The 22,148-nt window shown below is 37.6% G+C and overlaps 1 protein-coding gene across 1 annotated transcript in view; it reads right to left on the bottom strand.

Annotated features, from left to right (window-relative positions):
• The window catches only part of LOC306765909 (cyclin-dependent kinase 17-like), a 31,616-nt gene that overhangs the window by 2,437 nt on the left and 7,031 nt on the right, over nucleotides 1-22,148 (bottom strand). Inside the window, exons 2-16 of the mRNA XM_079253447.1 lie at nucleotides 18,151-18,299; nucleotides 13,117-13,281; nucleotides 12,206-12,339; nucleotides 7,334-7,459; nucleotides 4,669-4,725; nucleotides 4,408-4,522; nucleotides 3,761-3,855; nucleotides 3,510-3,572; nucleotides 2,472-2,595; nucleotides 1,944-2,064; nucleotides 1,391-1,488; nucleotides 1,120-1,225; nucleotides 634-676; nucleotides 343-433; nucleotides 124-201 (exon numbers count right to left, since the gene is read on the bottom strand). Of these exons, the coding sequence (XP_079109573.1) occupies nucleotides 124-201; nucleotides 343-433; nucleotides 634-676; nucleotides 1,120-1,225; nucleotides 1,391-1,488; nucleotides 1,944-2,064; nucleotides 2,472-2,595; nucleotides 3,510-3,572; nucleotides 3,761-3,855; nucleotides 4,408-4,522; nucleotides 4,669-4,725; nucleotides 7,334-7,459; nucleotides 12,206-12,339; nucleotides 13,117-13,281; nucleotides 18,151-18,277 (1,543 nt within the window). The 5' untranslated portion in view covers nucleotides 18,278-18,299. The remainder of the gene's footprint in view (nucleotides 1-123; nucleotides 202-342; nucleotides 434-633; nucleotides 677-1,119; nucleotides 1,226-1,390; nucleotides 1,489-1,943; nucleotides 2,065-2,471; nucleotides 2,596-3,509; nucleotides 3,573-3,760; nucleotides 3,856-4,407; nucleotides 4,523-4,668; nucleotides 4,726-7,333; nucleotides 7,460-12,205; nucleotides 12,340-13,116; nucleotides 13,282-18,150; nucleotides 18,300-22,148) is intronic.

Raw genomic sequence — 22,148 nt, 5'->3', positions numbered from 1 at the left:
TCATTTCACTTCTCACTCATACCTTAAGGTCATTGGATGACCTGCTTGACCTCTTGAGCCACTGCCTCCCCCCACCCACCCCTCATGGCATATTCTCATTAATCTTTACTCTATATTCCCCACCTGATTCAGGGTGTGAGGAATTCCGGTATCCAGGATCTTTCTGCAGCTGCACCTCCTTCAGTGTAAATATGGATATGTCTGTCAAAGATACAGTCAGTCAGTGCACCAAGAGAACTGCGTCCGTGCTGATAGGCTGAAACCAAGTCTCATTACACACTGCCATATCCTTCAAGTTGTGCTTAGTTGTTGGCATTACTGCATCACAATTTGATTACTCACTCTCTGGCAGCGTGTGCACACGTGGCCCCAGGCTTCTGAAGTACGGCTGCCTCATTGCTTCATCAGCAGAGATTCTCTTCTTTGATTCGTACTGAAGTGAGGGACAAAAATAAGGAAAGTTGAAGTCATTAGGGAAAAACAAAAATCGGGTTAGCAGCGTGTGGTTGGATGTGAATGCGTTGGCATGACTAAATGCACTTCTTTCCAAAAAGACAGTCTTAGCATAGCTGCAAAATGTGTCACTCTGCTTTTAACATTGCATCAATTCCTGGCAGATATGGTACAACTCACTTTTAGGAATGACATCAGCAGGTCAATTCCGTCGTTATCCAGCCTGCAAGGGGGGTGAAGAGTGGACAGAAGAGAGGAGGGAGTGGGGTCAGTAAGGTGGGGTGACTCATAGATGCTGCTGGGTTTAAGGAAGGAAACTGAGCCAAACAGAGTCAACTATTCCACAGGATTTCCTTACAGGAAGTGACAAAGAGCACACGTTCCTAACTAAAAAACCCAGTAACACTAATGTCCAGGTCTGAAAACGACTAAGGTTTTACATATAAGTTGTCCTATACCTGGGTCGCATGAGAAATATATGCTCATTCCCATTTCCAATGGTAAGTGGACTAGCAGGAGAGATTGAGGGAGTTAGGTTAGATACTTTTTATAGCGGAAGTGTAAATGTTTTAAATGACCGGATGAAAAAGAGGGCATGTTGTGTATGTAAAAAAACAAACCACATAAGGAGGTTAGAACTACACAGTGTGAATGGTCCTGCCTCACCTGGGTGCATGATTGATAAGGGCCTGTGCCTTGTACTTTGGAAACTTGTAGGATTTGAACTCATCAATAGAGGATATTCCAGGCCAGCTGTCTTCCGTAGGAGTGCCTGTGGAGGGACATTTAATCAGCCATGTTAGAGCTAGACTTCACCACACCAGCTGGAGGGGGTTTTTCCATGCAGCAGCAGCAGGGGCTACATGCCAGGGTTAATGTGATTATAGGCTCATGTAAAAGGTCAAGCAGTTCCCTGCCAGCAGGGGGCAGCACTGACCTAACAGCCTAAAGATGAGGTGCAGCTCATCTTCCACCGTGGAGCCGGGGAACAGGGGCCTGCCAGCAGCCATCTCATAGAATATGCAGCCAACACCCCTGATGGACAGGATGACAGATAGCAGGGGAAAGTCATGAAAAGGTAATTAAATTTAGGACATCAATTTAACTCAACAGGCATGTTTTTTTTACTCCTGTAACTTTTTGTAATGACTTCTCCGACCAAGACATTTACAGGCTGATTACAATCCATTTCAAGAAAAGCAGAAACATTTGGTTTCAGAGAGCTGAAATGTAAGAAAACCATTTAACTCTCAATCAGCTTGACAGCAGTATAACCAGAATCAAAGTCAAAAGCTTCACTCACCTCTGCTTATTTCACAAATGAAGTAAATGAAGCCATGGTATGAAAAATTACAGCATCTTTTCAGAATTAAAATGAGAAATCTTTGAGGATTATATCTGCCAGCATTTCCCCTGTTTAGGCATATGGACTTAAATAGAGACCATAAGAGAAGAGATGTAATCCCACCCACTGAGCCAGACCCACTCACCACATGTCTATCTGCGTGGAATACTCAGAGGAGCCCAGCAGCACATCGGGAGGCCGATACCAGAGCGTTACCACCTCATTGGAGTATGTTTTAGTAGGAACAGACTTGGCCCTCGCCAGGCCTGTGAAGCAGAAACATGTAAAAAAAAAAAAAAAAAAAAAAAAAAAAAAACACATTCAACAAAAATATTAAGAGCTTTGATGACTTTCTTATCAAAGGTTTTAAAACAGCACAAAAAAAAAAAAAAAAAAAAAAAAAAAAAAAAAAAGATTGATATATATATGTGTATATATACATATACATATATATACATATACATATATATACATATACATATATATACATATATATATATATATATATATATATATATATATATATATATATATATATATATATATATATATATATATATATATATATATATATATATATATATATATAAGCATGAGATATTTTTCAAATAAAGAAAAAAAAATATAAAGAAACCATAAACATTGATAAATAATTCATGTAACTTTATTTTACCAAAGTCAGCCAGTTTGAGTTCTCCTCGGTCATTAATGAGAAGATTTTGGGGCTTCAGGTCTCTGTGGAGAACTTTCCGTCTATGACAGTAGGCCAAACCTCGCAGAATCTGGAACAGAAAAATCTAGAAAGAGAGATTTTGACATTATTACCACAAATATTCAGCTTAACGAATTACATTCAAACCCCATTTAAGGAAAACTAAATGTATGCTGTTGCATCGTCCTACCAAGACCAAGCAAGTGGATCACATAACTCCAGTCCTCAGATCTTTACACTGGTTTCCTGTCTGTCAAAGAATGGACTTTATAAACTAAATTCAGGATTTTAAAGCACTAAATGGTTTAGGGCCAAAATATATTCAGGATCTTCTGGTTTGTTATGAACCAACCAGGTTCCCTCTGGTCATTAGGGTAAAATCTGCTTTCGCTTCCGAGAGTCAGAACAGAAGACGGAGCGGCAGCATTCAGTTTTTATGCTCCTTACATGTAGAACAAAATCCTAGAAAACTGCAGGTCTGCTGAAACCTTTGGAATTGATGCTTGTTATAAAAGCAACTCTTAGGTCCTCACATTAATTTGAATACATTTTATCTATTTTATTTAAGCTTTTTGTCTTCAAAATTCTTATGTATTTTTACAGAACTTTTGAATGCTTCCTGCACCCTGCTGTAATGCTTTTAATGTTTTATGTCAAAGCACTTTGAATTATCTTTCACATTAAATGTGATTTACAAATAAACTCACCTTGCCTTGTTAATTATGTGCAGTAGTCTCTTAAAGGTTACTGTTTAGGGTTGAGACTCCGTATCAACAATCTTAATTAGGATTTTGAATTTTTACTTGTTACAATAAATAAGCAAAAAAGCGTTTTGGTTTTTTTTGGAAGAGTGAGGGTATTGTTTCATTTTTTGTTAATCTCATTAGGGTTGACATTTCACCAGCAGGGGGCACACAAACGGTGCTTCCCAGCTCAGACACCAGCAGCTAAAAAGTCTTCACAGCTGATGAAGGTGTCCAGCCGCCTGCGGAGGCTCACCTTGACATTCTGCATGCTCAGGATGTTCCCGCAGTCATCCATGTACTGCTTAAGGTCTTTGTCCTAGATGAAAAAAGAGGGTTAGAGAAAAGGGGCAAACAAGCACAGAAACTACAACAGTTGGTAAACAGCCTCGACTCTACAGAGGACCATGAATAATAATGATGTGAAATACATTCGTTTCAGGGTCCATAAAGAGAACAACAAGTGAGTCATGGACAAGGTGACTGCAAAGGTTCAGCCAGTCTCACCAGATATTCAAAAACCAGTGTGAGCGACTTGTCTGTGTGGACGATGTCGTGCAGTGTCACAATGTTGGCGTGTTTCAGGTCCTTCAGTAGAGACACTAAGAAAAAGGGGAGAAAAATGGACAAATTGAACCTTGCCAGTCTCTTTCAGTGGTGTCTCAGGGTTTCACCTCAAAGCCAAAAAAAAAAAAAAAAAAAAAAAGACTGTGTTCCCTATTTTATTCTCCTTATAAGGTCACTTTAACTAATCTGAAAACAGAACCTTGCCCTAAATTCACTGGGAATTAAGTCTTATAACAGGTCAATATTGTACATTTTCACAGAGCAAATTCCAGTTTTACCTCAGTGAATCAGTAAATATGTGGATGTAGCTTGCATGATTAATTAGATTTGCCATATGCACTATTAATGTTGCATAAACATGAACTCCTTCCTGATCTACATAAGCTAGATTCATTTGTGATTCAGGCTTCAGAAAAGGGAATTTGAAGGTGAAGTAATCTGATTGTACTGTCCCACTTTGTACCTTTACTCTCACCCTCCATCCCATATTATTAGTTCCGTTTTTTGGAGGATTTTGGGGGATTTTAGTATCTGCTTGGTGAATAAATAGCATTACTTATCGACTATGGAGCTCTAAAGTGTTTTACCTTCGCGGATAGCTGTGCACGGCGCCCCCTCCTCGTGCTCAAGTCTGATCTCCTTCAGTGCTACAAGGTTGTCCGTCAGCTTACTCCTCCCTTTGAAAACTGTTGCATATGTACCCTGGAGATCAGGATGAGAATGGTAAAAGGTTTCAGAGGGTGAAAAGGCCAAACTAAAATCTGCAGCCACATTTAATCACTACACAATGGGAACATTACCACCTGGAAGATAGGAGAAACAAAGTCAAGGTTGACAGTCGCACGTACCTCCCCAAGTTTGTCCAGTTTAATGTAGGTCTCCAGCTTCCCAAAACCTATCTCTGACTAGTGAACAGAAAAGGACAAATAGCATTAATTTGGACAGAATATTTATTAGCACTGACAAGCTAACAGACACTATGACAAATCCTTATGGCAGCTGTGGAGCATCGGGGAAAGGACGTAAGGAGGTCAAACACCCATAACCCAATCAAAACTAATCTGTTGTGACAAAAGACTGCCAGCTTTTGGGTTTTTCAATATGCTTGTTTATAAGAAAAGTAAGAGACAGCAGACATTGTCCATAAGCAGGATAAATATAAAGAGGGAAACAGGTGCATCAATTAGTTTAGTATTTTTAAATGTAATCCAAAAAGCTTGTCTTAATATTTTATTAGATGGCTTTTCTGCATTTCTTGATTTAGCACTGTGGAAAATCATAAAATCAAAGTTTGCTTCAGGAGTTGTTTTTTTTTTTTTAAAAACCCTTCATGGTTCTGAGGAGGTGAACCTACTCCAGCTATCTAACAATTTATACGCAATGCTCATTAATGAAAGGAAACAATAAGTAAGAAGAAAGCTTCTGCAATAGCTGAGGGCAGACTATCTGAAGGCAGGATAAACCAGCCTGCTGAGCATAGAAGTCGGGGTCTCAAACACATAAGCAAAGCCATTTAGAGCTTTTATAAACAACTTCACAGGAGAGCATATATGCAAATGAACTGGACTGAGTGAGGCGGAGCGTTACTACTCTGTTCTGCTTTTGATAGATGCACTTTTAAAATAAAATCACAAGCCACTTTCTAAGGCTGTTGACAAAGTGAATGATGGAGCGCCATATAAACACATGACAATAGGCTAAAGGAATGATGTTCGACAGTCGAAAGGCAAAGCATAAGTTCCCACTTCTGTTTGCTGTATAGAAATAAAACATGCAGCCGCAGCTTCTCTCTGACTCATGCTCTGTTTCTGATTTCTTGTCATGTCTTTCATTTAAATCACCTTGCACTCAGATGTGTACAAGAATTAAAGTACAACTTATACAAGTAGGTTGGTACTTTTTCTATCCTGCTTACAGCAGACAACAAACTGAAGTACTTTCCTCCTCAGTGTGAAGATAATACATTCAACCTGGTGGTCCTCACACTGTTCAGCAATCACATACTGGACTTTATGTTGAAGTTTATTTTGGTGACATCTAATTAATGAACAAGCGACAACCATCATCTGATTTTTCTAATTAATGCTTCTTTGCAAAGTCAATTGATTTAGTTTTGTGCATAGTTTTGTTTCGGAAAGCCATAGTTTGACATCATGTCATGTCATTCACACTGTTCACACAGAGAAACATTGATTTTTACAGATACTTGAGCAACGTCTAAAGCATTTGCCCATAATCATTATAATAAAAAAAAATAAAATTAAAAAAAAAAAAAAAAAAAGCTTTGAGTGACTGGAGTTTATGGTGTGATATTTAGAAGGACTTATCTGTAAATCAACATTGGGGACAACAAATTGCTGAAACCCCAAAAAGTTTTTGATATCAGTAGCTTTGGAATTTAATTTAGCAGATTTGTCTGAAACCAGTTTTTTCTCACATCAGATTCTGAAATATATTAAATGCAAGGACTAACCAGAAAATATAATTAACGTAACAGGTGATGTTAACTGCATTATTCACATCAATAACTATCAGTCCCAGTTGTAACCGTACCGCAGTATTTCAAATAAAATAAAATCAAACTTTATTTGTATAGCACTTTTCGTGCTTAAAAACAATACAAAGTGCTTTACATTATAAAACAATTTACAACAAAAAAGATAAAAATAGATAAAACACTAACACACATACACATCCCCTTTCACCCACCCACAACCACCCTCACTCATGCCCTATTTGCCCTGTAACAGTTAAAAGAAGATGAATGGCCAGGTGCATTTGTACCAGATGTGCACCAGATAAGGAAACGATATTCTCAGGGAGCCTCTACACAAAGGGCTACCCCCAAACAAGACCACCCAGGCCATCACCATGGGGGCCACCCGGGTCCGGGCAGACAGGACCCACGCCACAACTGTAAGGCTGCAGCGCTGGATCCTGACCCACCAGACAGGGACAGCCCCCACAGCAACACCCATGCATATTTGATGTGCACTGATCTGTGGTAACTGTATTACCACTGCTTTCATAAAATGCTGCAATTATAATGAGCAATTACTTTAACTAATGAAATCCTGCCAATATTTCTTGAGCAATTAAATACTTAAAATGATTTAGTTTATGAAAGAGGTAAAAAGTCTGATTGAAAGCTGAAAGTTTTAAACGTGAGAGGCTGAGAAAAGACAACTACTGAGTTGAAAGATGCTGAAAATGATTAAAATTGTCAGAATAAATGACAATCATTTCTCGGTCCGTTAGTTAACTGTAAAAACTCTACTTTCTAGTCAGTAAAACTAATCAACTGATTGAACCATTTTTACTGGTAATATGTGTAACTGCTACCTTCATCAAGTTCTCCAACCCTGATAATCCAACTTGAGTGATGAAACTTGAATAAAATTTGTGTATTTCTCTCCTAAATGTCTCATTTAGATAACCACTTGTTATCCTTTTGCTTCTTTATTTTCTTTCTCTAGTAATTCTAATTTCTCTGTGCATCCTCCTCCTCCTCACCAGTGATGCTCTGCGAGATCGACGGCTCAGTGGCTGGTCGAAGGGTGGGCTGCTCAGCTGAAATTTCTGCAGGTAACCATCAGGTATCCGGATATCGGCTGGCAGGGACAGGCGTTTATTCAAGTCCTACACACAGACACACACACACACACACACACACACACACACAGACACACAGACACACACAGACACATACACACACACACACACACACAAACAGATAAATAAAATCATAAAACTTAGTTTAAGGGGATTAACTCTGACATCAAGCAGAGCAATTTCTGAATAAACAGCCAATAATAAACACCACAAGTCAGAAGAATCAATAAGAAGCAGTCTCTTTTAGGTCTTATCAGTCTACACACTGTAAAAAGCAACGCAAACAGATTTTAGACTGTTCTGAGCTCATCTGGGGTTATAATGCTCGTCTCTGGAGCCCCTTCTGAAACTGAGGGTAAAAAGTTTTTTTTTTCCAGTGTACCAAAGAAGTAAACAGTAATAGCTTGTTGCATAAAAATTAAACTCTTACACAGTACAACATCTGGATTCTTCCCATCATGCACTTCCTCAATTTGTTAGATCACTGGTTAATCCGGCCTCGCTCACTGCTTTAACTGTACTTCCTCCCTGTATGAGGTAAGATTGGACATCTACACCCCACAGGTATGTATCATTGAACATTTTGGCATTTCAACGTAGGCTCATTCACATGTTAATAAATTTGTAGCTGAAGGCAACCGCTTCCTGGACAGGTCAACTGACCTCCAGCCTTTTAGTCAAATATGATAGTGACTTGTTACCTACGTGGTTCTTCCCATATGGTCCGCTTAAAAGAAGTGATTATGCTTTTCCTATTACATCACTAAGTTAAGGGAATTGATGCTGAAGCAGAACATAACCAGACAGATTTAATGAAATGGAGAGGTCACAGCTTCTAAATATTTCTTTGAATTTAATGAAAGTCTGCTTTAGTGTACGGGTCTGTACACTGTATATTACATCTCTGTAAAAAAATGCTGTAAAGCCGAAATTATCAAGCAATGTATGTTTTTCTTAATTGTGCCAGAAACCACCTTTTATTTTTCTAAAAATCACAATAATTTCAATACATTTTTTTTTTTAAATATTCATTTAATTACTTGGTCAAAGTTGACATATTCCAATTGTAAAACTAACAGCAATAAAGAAAAGCAAAAACAAATTCCCCTGTCTTCATCAAATGTAAATAGAGTAACACCTCATATTGTAAATGAAAATTAAAAAATAAAAAATGAATGTTAAAAGTATTTTTAAAGATACACTAGATTTATTTTCAAATGTTTTATTTACTTGCTTTAGATTTACACATTTAAATATCCTTTAACTTATTTTCAAAAAATCTCTTAAATGGTAAACAGAAAGGTAAAACATCAACAAACACTTTGGAAAATAACGTGGACTAACAATTTTAACCATTTTCTAAATGTTGTGAAAGATTTATCAACAATTAAAAATCCTCGCCATCATATAAATATTAGTTTTAGTTTTTTTTAATTTTTATAATTTTGAAAACATTACACACATTTTAGCTTTGCTGCCCGGCGTTTTCTGCATGCACAGCCAGGATTGGTGGTTGATCCTCAGAACAACTGATGCCACCAGTCACCTGACCTTTGCTTCCATCCCACCCTCCTCCCGTTGTCCAATCAAGTCAGTCTAATCTGTTACAACGGGGTCCCATCTGGACAGTATTACATTAATCCTTGTGATGTAATCCCAACAAGGCACTGCTTCCTCTGCAGCAAGAGATGAGCGACAAACTACCTGACCGCCAACAGAGATGCTCTCATTGTTCCTGCTACTTTTTTTCTTTCCTCTATGCTGAGTGTCACAACAACACCACAAAGACAAAGACAGACTGCAGTTAACCCTGCTACTCAAACAAACAATCCAAAGTTTGTGGACTGCCAGAATCAGTAGAAATATGTTTGTGCTTCAGTCACAATCAACTTTTTTATGGTTGTGAAACAGTCACAGGAAGTAAAGTCTGCCGCTTACAGACACACACACAACACAGAGGTGATGTGTCATGTAACTGTGTGTGGGGAAACCCAAAATAAAAATGCTTCTTTTTTGATGGTTTTATCTTTTTTCTCCTCATGCAGTTTCACATGTTTGCTTTGTTTGAAAATGCAGCTATATGCTTGTAAATCCCCAGCAACTCTGCAACCAAAGTAACCAATGAGAAGAAAGAGGGAAATGAGGGTTCTTTAATCACATGACTTTTCCTCTTATATTTGCTCAGCAGGTTGCACGCAACAGCTCACTGGCAAAATCTGGACATCAAATGCATTTACTTCTTGCTAAATTTTTTAAGATAACAGGTTCAATACTGGGAGAAAAAATAACACCACACATTCTTATAGATGACATTATGCTGAACTCAGTGAGAATGTAGGTATTAATGAGGATGCGCTGGCTGTCATTTCACATTTTCATAGTGAAAGTGGACCATCATGTGTTCTGACTCCTGATATGTCAGGTGTTTATCTCTTAAATTGTATTAGCAGCATTAGTCCATTGAGACTGAGGCACTCGCCACACATGATGGGTGCAGGTTCCACTGACTCCAAGATGAACTCAAGAATCCATTTTCTTGTTTTGTTGAAAGAAAGGTAAGAGACACATGCAGCATTTCAGGAGTGGCAAGTAGCTCAGCTGGTTGAGACTGAAGCCCCTCTACACAGCTTCACAAATCCTTAAAAACCTTAAAATCTTCATTACAATTTATTCACCATTTTGTAACTTTGCGTTTCCACAGGAAACTAAATGTCATTATTTGTAAGATTGAAATACCTTTTTCCATTATTTAAAATATCAATATAAATTACAATACAAAAAAGCTTTGCTTTTTGTTACAGTAAAACATGTTGACAAAAACAAAATGTGTATATCACTGGCATCACATCCATCCAGCTCTTTTATGATACTACCGATGATGTAACTAATGCAGCAATCTGCATAAATCTCCAACAGTGAAGCCAGTAGTCAACAAACTTATGAAAAGGAATACAAGTTTTAATTTAAAGTTGTTTAATATTTGGATATTTCAGATGTTTTTACTGTGTTAAAGAGGGCCAAATGCAGTTTCGTTTTGTAAGAAAAAATACTTACATGTACTATTTTCTACCTTTTTGACAGAAGTATTCAACTTCATTGTAGAAACAATACTTTAATAAAGTCATGTTTTGTTTAGAGATTTTGCAGGAAAAAAATTCAAACCTGTGACATCTGAATAAAAAATAAATTAATCGGAAAACTGTCTAAAAGATTTACTGTGATTTTTTTTAACTGTTCTGTGCTCAGATGAATCAAAGTATGAAATTCTTTTGAAAACCATGGACACAATGTCCTGCAGACGAAAGCGGGATGGGACGATCCGGCTCATCGGCCAACAGTTCGAAAACCTGCATCTCTGGTATAGGGTTGCTTAGGGCCCATTGGATGGGCAGCTTACAAATATGCAAAGGATCCAACAATAGTGAAAAGTTACAAGTTTTAGAGTTAAATATGTTCCCATCCAAACAACATTTAACAAAGCTAAAATATAATCTGTATAAAACACAATAACATAGCAATGAGTTAAGGTGCTGACCTGACCTGCCTGTGGTCCAGATCTTTCACCAATAGCAAACATTTAAAGCAGCGGTGCCCAAATCCCGTCCTCAAGATCTGCTATCTTGCAACTTTTAGATGCAACCCTTCAACACACCTGAATCATAGAAAGGCATTGTTACCATGTGGATGAGGGAATTCCGCTATTTATTCAGGTGTGTTGGATATGGGTTGTACCAAAAGGTTGTAGGATTGTAGATCTTGAGGACTGGACTTTGGCAATCCGATTATTTAATACATCCAAAAACAAAAAATCTGTAAATGAAGGTCCAGGATGGTTGAGCTGCTAGAATCCTGCCTCAGATAGTAACGGGCACCATTTCTCTCCTACAACTACAGTGACTGATCTCTTCATTTCCCAGATGTTTACAAATGGTTAGAAGAGCAGATGCTGCAAAACAGTAAAGATCACCCTGATCAAACTTGTTCTTTGTTTGCGGTCATCCTATAAAATGTCTCAGTTTCAACATCTGATATGTTTTATTATATATCTTAAAAATGTATTGGATATGTTTAATATGTTATATTTGGGAATATAATGTAGGTTTATGCAATTTAAAATCAAGACATCTTGGTTTTATTTACATTTTACACAGCATCTCAACTTTTTCAGCATTGGGGTTGTTATATATGAAAACTCACAGGCCTTGGATTCAACAACAACAATCCCTTTTTATTGTGAGTCTTGCATTCACAGAAAGGTCTTTCCATGATAATGTTGGCATTATGAGATCACTACAGGAATGCTAAAATCAGGCTGAGTTTGTGTGTTTAGAAGACAGTGAAATAAGAGGTCTGAGGAAAAAAAAAGGTGATGACAAATGCAAAAGCTTTTTGAAACATTTAAAAATTGTGCTCAGAAGAGCAATGAGTCAAATTGCAACGCATGTGTGTTTGAGTCCTGCAAAGATTATGTGAGCGGTTGAAGATTTTGCTGCACTCACTTTGAAAATACACCCACGCCAAGTTTCCTGTGCTGAGATGATTCAGCCTCTTTGATTTGAGCAAATGCATCCAAACATATGTTCACTGATAGAGATGGTTGAATAACTCAGCAAAAGGTACGAATGCACATGAGTTAAGGTGTTGGAACATATTCACACATCAGAGCTTGTTAATGTGAGAAGTGAATCACATCCTACAGCAAATCCATGAGTCATGAAGCAGACAGGCCACATAAGGACATCAGCACTATGAAGTTTCAGAAACAAATCTCACCTCAGCAGAGATGCGCCTGCCCCCTCTGTTCCTCAGACAAACACCTGTGGGCGACTGCACCTCATCAGAAGATGTCCCCGATGCCTGGTCGCTCTCCCCATCTGAACCCATCTTCATATTCTCATGGACAATATCTAGAGAGGAGTACAGAGAGATGGGGAAAAAGACAATAAAGTGTAACAAAATAAGCAGATCTGAGTAAAAAAAAACAAAACACAGGCTTAAACACCAGCTGGGGAATTCAGCAAGAAAGGAAAAACAGCAAAAAAAAAAAAAAAAACCACCTTATTTTTCACAAGCCCTTGTTCTTTCCAAGTTCCTCTCTGTATCAGGCTGACAACAGAGGAGCAGTAAACAAGGTTTAATAAATCTGACAGATGGATTGTTATGTATGTCAGTGGCACAGGGTTGTATGTGGAAAATTCATGCATTAAATGTGATTCAGCCCATGCCTGAGCAAATTCTGATTTCATACATACAAAAAGCCACATTTCCATTTCCTTTAGGGGCTATATTCATGTTTTGGAATGTCACAAATTTAATCACAGCATCTGGATGGAGAAGCCAAGCTCCTGGTTTGCGTAGAATAGGCCAGAATTAAGTCGTTTTTAATTATAAATAAAAGTAGTGTGAGTGTATGAAGTAGTGACGATTCTTCAACAATTAGCAATGTGCATCTTTGGTTGTATATGGCTAAATGAGTAGTTTATTAGGATGTTTTCAGGCTCAAGAGAATGTAGTAGAAATGTGCAATGCAAGAGTTATACAAGCAGTGTGATATTCAGACTTTTCACTTTTAGTCTGATTTCAATTAAATTGGTTTGAAATCTCAAACTTTTTCTGTTCTGATGCAAGTAAAAGAAGAAAAGACAAATATCAGATGTGACTTGTGCAGCGTTTGTGTGTCTCACCGAGACGACTGCCATTGCGAGGCATGACCATGAGAGACCCAAGACCTCCTCCGATGACACTCTGAGGCCGTCTTAATGGTGGCTTTTTAAAAGAGCCGGTATATTGGTGGAGAAAGGAGTGGACACTGTGGGCGGATGGAGGACGGCCGTTCCTCACTATGGGCTCTAAAAAAAAAAATTTTTTTTAAAAAGGATGATTTTCTTAAAGATTTTAGAGTCAACAAAACAAATATTTAAGTATGGATCCACAAATAAGAAGCATTATGAACCAAGTATATTAGTGCATAAGCTCAATGATGCATATAGAACATTGAAATATTTTAGGACCTAAAAACATGCTCAAAACATCAGGTAAAAATAGTGTAAACCTATGTGAAATCTGGCCCCCCAATGGTTTCAACTTTATGAATAACTCCCACACTAATGTCACAGAAAAATCGTTTCTTCAAGAAATGGAAATGAAGTTTAATTACATTTTTAAAAAGTGCTTACATTCAGACTTCAAACCAAAAAGCAATCTTTAGTTTAAAAGCTATAAAGGAAGCTGAAGTGGACATTGTCCACATATTCTTTTCTCTCTTATTCTTTATGTGTGTTGGACAATTATTCATTTGCATTTTTAGAAAATAGCATTGTCACAATTCCCACCAAATCCACATTAAATTCCAAATTCAGTTCAACTAAGCAAAGTGTTTTTGATGTATTCACATTTACGTCACTGGATTGCAAACACAAACCAGTGGTGCACACAACAATCGGAGTTACATAAGACGTTTTAACTCATAATCCCACATAGATTTGTGTGCAATTCTTATTAACTGTTTCTACTTAGTGAGAATGCTAAAATAGATGCTGAACGAACTGCACTGTAAACACATTTATGACAGAGGACTCTGTTTCTTCTTCTTTATCCCAGACTGGAAACAAAGAAACTCTCAGAGAAACAAAATAAAGGAGATAAAAATGGCATTAGTAAAGAGAAGTTATGAAAACATGTTGAAAAATAAATATCTCCATCAAATGCGTGTGATTTAATTCAATCTAACAGTAATCCGCCTTAATTTTTCCACAAGATTACATCATTCCCACAGCCTCCCACTAAATGTAGGCTTGTAACCAGTTATCTGTTCTCTCGACTTGTGTTACTGCTGTACTGTAAAGGAGCAAGCCTCATATGTAAAGAAAAAAACTGCTTTGTATTCTCAGTTTTGTGGCTTAGATTAAGAAGAGGGTCAAATGACAACAGAAGGTCATGTGTTTGGGAGCATAACTACAGGAGTGTAAGATTTATTACATGTACAGCAGCACCTTATAAAACACTGATTGCCAATGGGGGAGAGACGGAGCTTCAGACAGAGGATGAGCTCCGAGAAAGCGACGGTGTCAGGACAAAGACAATTCAGTCATAACATAAGCAACAGTTGAGGAAGACAGTTCAGAGAAGAACAGTTGTGGATTACATGGATTAAAGTGTCACTGACAAAGAAGGATGAAAGAAAAGGATGTTTTTAATGTGTTTATGACTGACTGATATCTCTGGTTTCCAGATTCTCAGATCAGCTGATCCTCTGCATTTATTTGACATAAATCCTAATGCCAACGTAAAGCTTACTTGGTGCAAGCCGCCTTTTGGAGTCGATTCATAGTGCAGTGGGTGTTTGCAGAGTTATAAAAACAAGGTTTCACTAAGCAACAGTTTAACAAACCTTGACGTCAGAGACTTCGCAACATTTCTCCATGTCCTGTAATGTAGTGTTTCCCAGTCCTGGTCCCTGGGATGAAAGTATCTGCATGTTTTAACTGTGTCCCTGCTTTGGCACATCTGATTAAAGTGCATGGATCACTATATTAATTTGATATCAGGTTCTGCTGAAGCTAGTCCATCAATATGAATCATGATATTCTGAAGCAGGGAAACACATTAGGGAAAATATTGAAAGTATCTGTATGAAAAAATTAAAAACTACAAATATTCTTATTGAGCATTATACCAAAAACTGTGCTAACTAAACATATTCAAATACTGATTACAGTAAAAAAAAGGAATAGACTCCTGGCTACAACCACAACCTCTTAGCAGAGATCTCTGGTGGGAGAAGGTAAAGATGTGATGGGAATGAAAAGAGTAACGGCAAAATGACAATTTAAAGTTAAGACATTTCAAGAGATACAGCCACCTGTACTTCAGGAGACAGAAAAACTACAAATAGCCAAGAAATTTAATTAGTTCCTGTTTGTGGGTATGGATGTATGTAGCACATTAAAAATTTAAATAGTTTTTTTTTTTTTATTATTATTATTTTATTGTTATTGTTAATTTTAAGATGAGTGTTCGTTGTCATTTGTTTCAACATATAAATAAACAAAAGTTTAAAAAAAAAATAAGCAGAGAAATACAGAAAACTGAACTGAGATTAAGCAGCATAGCTGTACTGCTGCCAGATTTATGTTTTATTTTCTTATTTTGCTTAACACACAAATATAAAAGCTTTCTTGGATATATCTAAATTATTTCCTAGAATTCCTATAAAATCAGAAAAAAACACCCAGCAACATTATATCCAATCCTTATGCCACCTCTCCCTTATCTCAGGGCAGCTGCTGCTGCTGGCTTGAGTTATGAGTGTTACATAATCAGATCAGGACCAGAACGCTTTCCCCAATCGTACAGTTCACATCAAATCTCATCTGGCTACTCCATTATGCCTCTTCTCTACTCTACTTACTGTTGCACAGGCTGCTAAAATCCCTCCATACACCCCGTCCTCATCTTTCTTTTTCCATCTCTCGAAAACACACACACACACACACACACACACACACACACACACACACACACACACACACACACACACACACACACACACACACACACACACACACACACACACACACACACACACACACACACACACACACACACACACACACGCCATGATTCTGTGTCCTAACATGCACAGAACACTCTGGCCAAACTTTGTGTTAATCACTACACAAAAAGCTCTTTACAAAGCCCAGTTAGTTCTCAGAAACTGGAGGGGGTGAGCAGGGAGAGAGATGGGTAGAAGGGGGTTTGGACAATCTGACTGGTAAGAGGAAAATGGGGGTGAGGCCAAGAGGAAGGGGTCAATCCTGGTGGTCATAACAGAAAAAAGAAGATGTATTCATTAACAGAGAAATGCATGAACAAAGAGATGGTTAAACAGAGAAAAACAGAGAAAATGAATAAAAGTTGCCTGACTAGATTTAACCAAGTCATCCAAGTCTCCGTGGCAATGTCATGGAAACTCTAGAATGTTTCCAGACCCTGACCACCATGGCAACAATGTGGTAGCACACCAGGGCATGCTCCCTCTCTCGCTCCCTGCAGATTCTGTTAATATCACCAGAGATAAGTTGCCGTGCCACCCTGCTTTCATTTGACGCCTTGAAGGCCAAAACCTTCAGCGCGATCCAGATGACTACTATGATAAATGACTACAGTGGCTGTTAGACCAACACAACAGTGGGTTCATGGTGACATTAAGAGAGTCCATGTAGAGCTATGAGTTACAAGAAGCCAGTCATTCAACAGTTGAAGCTGAATCAGTTTAGAAAAAGGATTTTGAACCCTGGTCAAAAAAGTTTGAGTTTACACCAGTTTTAACATCAGAGTTTTGCGAGTGGAAACCCAAAATATTAAACTCTAAAAAAAAAAGGACTAAAATGTAAATAAAAGTACTGTACAAATGAAATCTATTCAAATTCAGCCAGTAAATAGAGTTTCAGATGTGGACTTCCTCATGGAAATGTGCAGAGATTTTTATGCAGCAACCTGGTTGTCTTTGATTATTAAATCAGATTATCTTCAGTGTTGGAGGAAGGTGCGATTAAGATTTCTTGCTCTTAGAAAAATCTCAAATAATCTAGAGTAACTTTTGGAGTTCTTGGGTTCAGGTCTCTTCTTTCATAGAAACTCCATCCAGTCTCAGTGTTCTTAGTTTTCTACCCATGATAGCCCTGTCATATCTAAACAAAAACGTTGACCTGTGCAGTAAAGCATGCTCTGAAACAGGTTTTGTTTAAGATAAACAATCAACACATGTAAAAACTCAGCCTACTAAACAAGTAACTCTGAGCTTTCCTTTCTGACTGGCAGCAGCTGCTGTGTTCAACTTGGCCTTTACTTAATGTATCAATTTTGTTATGGTTTACATCACATTATAATCTGCTTGTATTGTGGGAAATATAATTGTAAAGATCCATGTTTGTATTTGGTCATTTATTACCATCAAACGGTTTTAGAGAAAAAAAAATACTACAACAATGTAATTTCCCTCAAAAACGAATAAAGTGTTTTTCATTCTCATTTCATTTAATTTATTTGCTTATTGCTAAAGTCTGATCCTGAGAGCAAGATAACATAGAAACTCTGAACATGAATATGCATACAATATTTTAAAAGTATATTTTATATATATATATATATATATATATATATATATATATATATATATATATATATATATATACACACACACACACACATATCAATTTATGAGGAAATGTTAATAGATTAATAAGTAATTGTTGATGAAGTTACTAGATCACATTAATCCATAAAATCTTCCAAAACCAATGTCATCATTAAGAAACTCTGCTACTTCTACTACACAAACTAGGATGTCAGACCAAGAGAAATATTTTGAAACAAATCAAGTTTAACTGATATGAAGACTATAGTCTGCATGTGAACTTATGGTGCATCATGTTACATCTCTTCCTGGTCTCTAGAAACAGAAAATTAAGCCAAAGCTCTTTTTTTAATATTCTAACAACATTGTAAACAATTAAGGATACCAATCTGGTGAAAAGAAAAGAGCAAAAACAATGATGAGAGAATTATCATTAAGAGCCATTAAATCGCCACAGAGAGTCCTGGGTTATGTAAAAGAATGCAAATGATAACAACTGAGCAATCAAAAAGGGAATACAGATTAAAAACCCACTTTGGCACAACACATTATACAAGTCATCATTAACAAACAAGCTTACCACTGTCCTTCAGGCCGTTCTCCTCAATGGTCATCTGCTCCGCCAGCTCAGACAGAGACTCGTCGATGGTGTGGCTGCCTCGCAGTGTCTGACTAAGACGTCGCTTGAACCGCTTCATCTTTTCCATGGAGCTCTCAGGAAGGGGAGGCCTGATGGTGAAACCAGAGGAAAAAAAATAAAAATCTAACCCTTGACAAAAGACAGTGATAAGAAACGACAGCGTCTGTGTTGGTTTCAGAGGAACACTCCGTCTGCAAGCAGCTTTGTTGACACAGGCCTTGACATTTCACTCACTAGAATCAGTTTCATAAACTGTCTTTTACCGCAACGCCACATCCACCTGTTGTCATGTTTCCCAATTCCGTGCCATGCATAAAAACGTGGTTAGATCATCAAGAATCCGCTGAGAAGAAAAGACTCACCAGTCAACACTGATGTTAATTATGACTCAGCTCGTTCGGGCATATCACTTCACATTCCTCCCCCTGGGAAACCATGACAGGTCGGTGAGAGATTCTTACGGGTGACTTTAGAGTGCGGTCCCTGGCACATCGGACTGTAAAAGCAAATCCTAAACCAGGGGGATTAAGAGCTGAATGGTGCAGGACTAGTCTGTGCCACATCGAGTCCACATCACACATTCCAACTCCATTTACAGTGTGTTTGTGTGAGAGAAATACAGGCTAAATGAGAGTTTACAGGCTCTTAGAGTATATGTGTGTGTCTAGATATGTGCCATAAAAAATCCAATTTGATAGTATGCGTGGGGAGAAAAGAACAGTTTCCAAATAAAGAAAGAATATGTTGGTAGATTACGAACAGCCTCGCCCTGTGACCTCATGTAAAAACCCTGGCTCTACTTCTCCTACAGATCTGGACATGTTTCCGTCTGTGATGCTAATGAGTAAAACCAGACTTGAAAACACCTGAGTGTTAAAACCCCCCACAGGGTTCACTGCTTGTCAACCATTTTCATACAGACAGCTTTCTGTTTTTCAAATATCATACTTGAATTTAGTCTTTACCTGCTGGAGTACTCCACATCACAGGAAAATGTGGGGACATTTTATTTTTTTTACTTTTGTGATTTGTACTTTGACAGATGTGCTGCAAAAATGACAGAGGGTCTTGTAAAACATGGGATTAAAGCCACACCATTGACAAACATTTAGTGATACATCTTAAAATCACTCCATGCATTTTTTTTTTTTTTTTTTTTAATGTATTCCTTTGTGGAGAATCATGAAAAATAATAATATTTCAGAGAATATCCCAAATGTTATTGTTAAATCTGTAAATACAGATGTTGCCCAGTAATACAGGTCAGCTAATACTCAGGACTTGTCTCAATCACAGAAAACGTAAGATTCTGTTGCAATTTTTGGGGCATATTTAGAAGACCTGAATAATAAAAGTTAAATGAATATGTTAAAATAATTTAAAAACATAAATAGATAAACAACAACAAAAGTATATTCTCACTTACTGTGTTTATGGCTTATAATACATATAAAGGATACTTGGGGGGGGAAAAAAACTAGATGATAGACTTAAATGACATGACTAACAGCAATCTGGTCTGAGCTGGCAAACAACAGACAACAAGCTTGCATGACTGACTGTAGTCCTACCAAATATGAAACGATATCCCAGCTATTCTGGGAGATTATTGTACATTGTGTAGTAGTGGTCTATTTCAACATAGTGGAAATACATCTTTTTTATATTTCTTTTTTTTCTGCTGCTTTTCAAGACCATTTGCAATTTTGTTGATAAATAAATATAAAACATAGCTTCATTCCATGTTTTGTGCAAGTTTTGGGCAGTGGTTAGCACTGCGGCTTCACATCAAGAAGGTTGCTGGTTCAAGCCTCAGCTGGGGGGCATTTCTGTGTGGAGTTTGCATTTGCTCCCCGAGTATGTTTGGGTTCTCTCCGGGTGCTCTGGCTTCCTCCCACCCACAAGACATGCATGTTAGGTTAATTGCTATAGTCAATTGATTGTTTCTCATATGCAAGGCGCTTTGGACAAAGGCATCTGCCAAATGACTGTAAAATTTCACAAACCTGCTCAACTTCCAACCACAAAAAAGAGCAAAACAGTGATTCCTTAATGGTCCTCTGACATTTGGGAAAATACAGATAGATATTGGTGATGTTGGATAGTTCAACTGGTTGAACATGTGCATGGGTGTGTGTCTTATTCTGATTAATTTCTTTGAAGGTAAAAAAAAATGTATTTTCATTCCATCTATCAACCTGTCTGATCTTGAAACTGACAATGCAGGCTGATCAACTGTCACTGTGGAAACTGATAGAAAATATTGGCTCAACAAGGCAAACTTCAAAACAATAATGCATCAAAATGAAAACATGAGTGAAGTAAACATGTGCCACTTTAAAATTTTTACCTTGTAAAATCACAACCTATATTTAATTTATGGTAACTGTGAAATTCTGTATTACTCAGAGTTTAAAGCAACTATTATCATTTTTAAAAAGAAAGTATTCATACTGAGTTTGTAGCAGCGGTGAGCCCGATCTCTTTTACTGTGCGACTGAACTTGCCATTAGGCCATTGCCAATGAGGACAGCGCAAAGCAAAACATTAAACAAAGCAACCAAATGATTAGACTATACAACAAAATTTCACACATTCACAACTTCAATTAGTGTTACAATGGCAAAAATCCTGATTGTGAGCATCAATAAGCTGTGTGATGTAACATGTTAATCGCCTGAAGTGGAATTCCTAATGGACAGAGTGCAATGAAAACGTATTGTTTCTACTTTGAGAATATCAAGACCCCTTTATATTTTTTATTGTTAAGAACTACAACCTGACTGACACCGGCACTGTTATCAAAATAAGTTTAGACCCTCCAAGTGTGCACATAAGCAACATTTCCTTAAGGATCCTTCAGCTTCTGCAGCAAAATAGAGGCTGCATTCATCCCTGCGACAGACAATTTCACAGCAAGTAGGCCAATAGGGGTATCCAGTTCTGGTGAAGCAGAACTGGGACTCTGTTGGAGTCCCAGGCTCTTGCAGTGTAATAACATCTTCATAGCTGAGAGATCATTGTAAAAGACAGAGTGATATCAAGTTACATTAAAGCCAGGGGATTCCATTGAATGAACTGCTAGACAGCATCTTGAAATGCTTCCTGTAAGTGAAGAAATGATGGCACAGAAGTTGTGTTGAACTATTTTAGGCTGTCAACGTCATCTCATAATGACACACTTGTTTGATATTTTTCCAAAACAGAATCATCTCGCGCAGCTTTTTCAGATACAAATATTCTTACTTTCATTCTCTGCTTTTCGTCAAAACACAATCAAACTTTTTGGGAGCGGGTATGAGACATAACATTTTCACCTCGACTGTCATAACAGCTTCAAATCAGTCAGTTCTGCCTCATGACACGTCAGCTCTAGCATGGGTGAGTGGTCCGTCATATCCTGAACAGTTCAGTGTGTTACTTATTCTGCTGCGTGAGTCTCATACACAGCCCAAGGTAAAAAAAAAAAAAAAAAACAAAAACAGAAAAACTCTTGATTTAAAAGATGTGTGTGAAAATTTTGGCCCAAAGGAGGAAACTCACCCATTAAGACTCTTGTTAAATGCAAAATAAATTTCAATAATCAACAAACATATTCATTGGATTTCTACAAATCAGAGAAAAGACATTTGTTCCCTCCAGTGTTGTGTGTGTGTGTGTGTGTAAAGGGTTTACTCAGAAGAACTACTGACAGGTTACTCAATAACAACCACAACTGTTAGTCGCAGCCCTACTGTAATTCTGATATTACTGATATTACTCTGTACGGCCAAAATCCTTGGTTGTGTTTAAAATCAATGAGATAAGCTCAAATCTGGATTACGTGATGCCAAATCAGGATAAGCTGACAAGGTTTCACTGTTGGTTGTTGCTTTTGATCTCTCTCCAGTTTCCATGGTGATATTCAGAATCCCCTATTAAGTTATGAATGTATATGA

Source organism: Telmatherina bonti (assembly GCF_933228915.1).
Source record: "Telmatherina bonti genome assembly, chromosome: 2".
NCBI classification, from domain to species: Eukaryota; Metazoa; Chordata; class Actinopteri; order Atheriniformes; family Telmatherinidae; genus Telmatherina; species Telmatherina bonti.
Note: the sequence above shows the minus strand (reverse complement) of the source record. Positions and strands in the feature narration are given on the sequence as shown.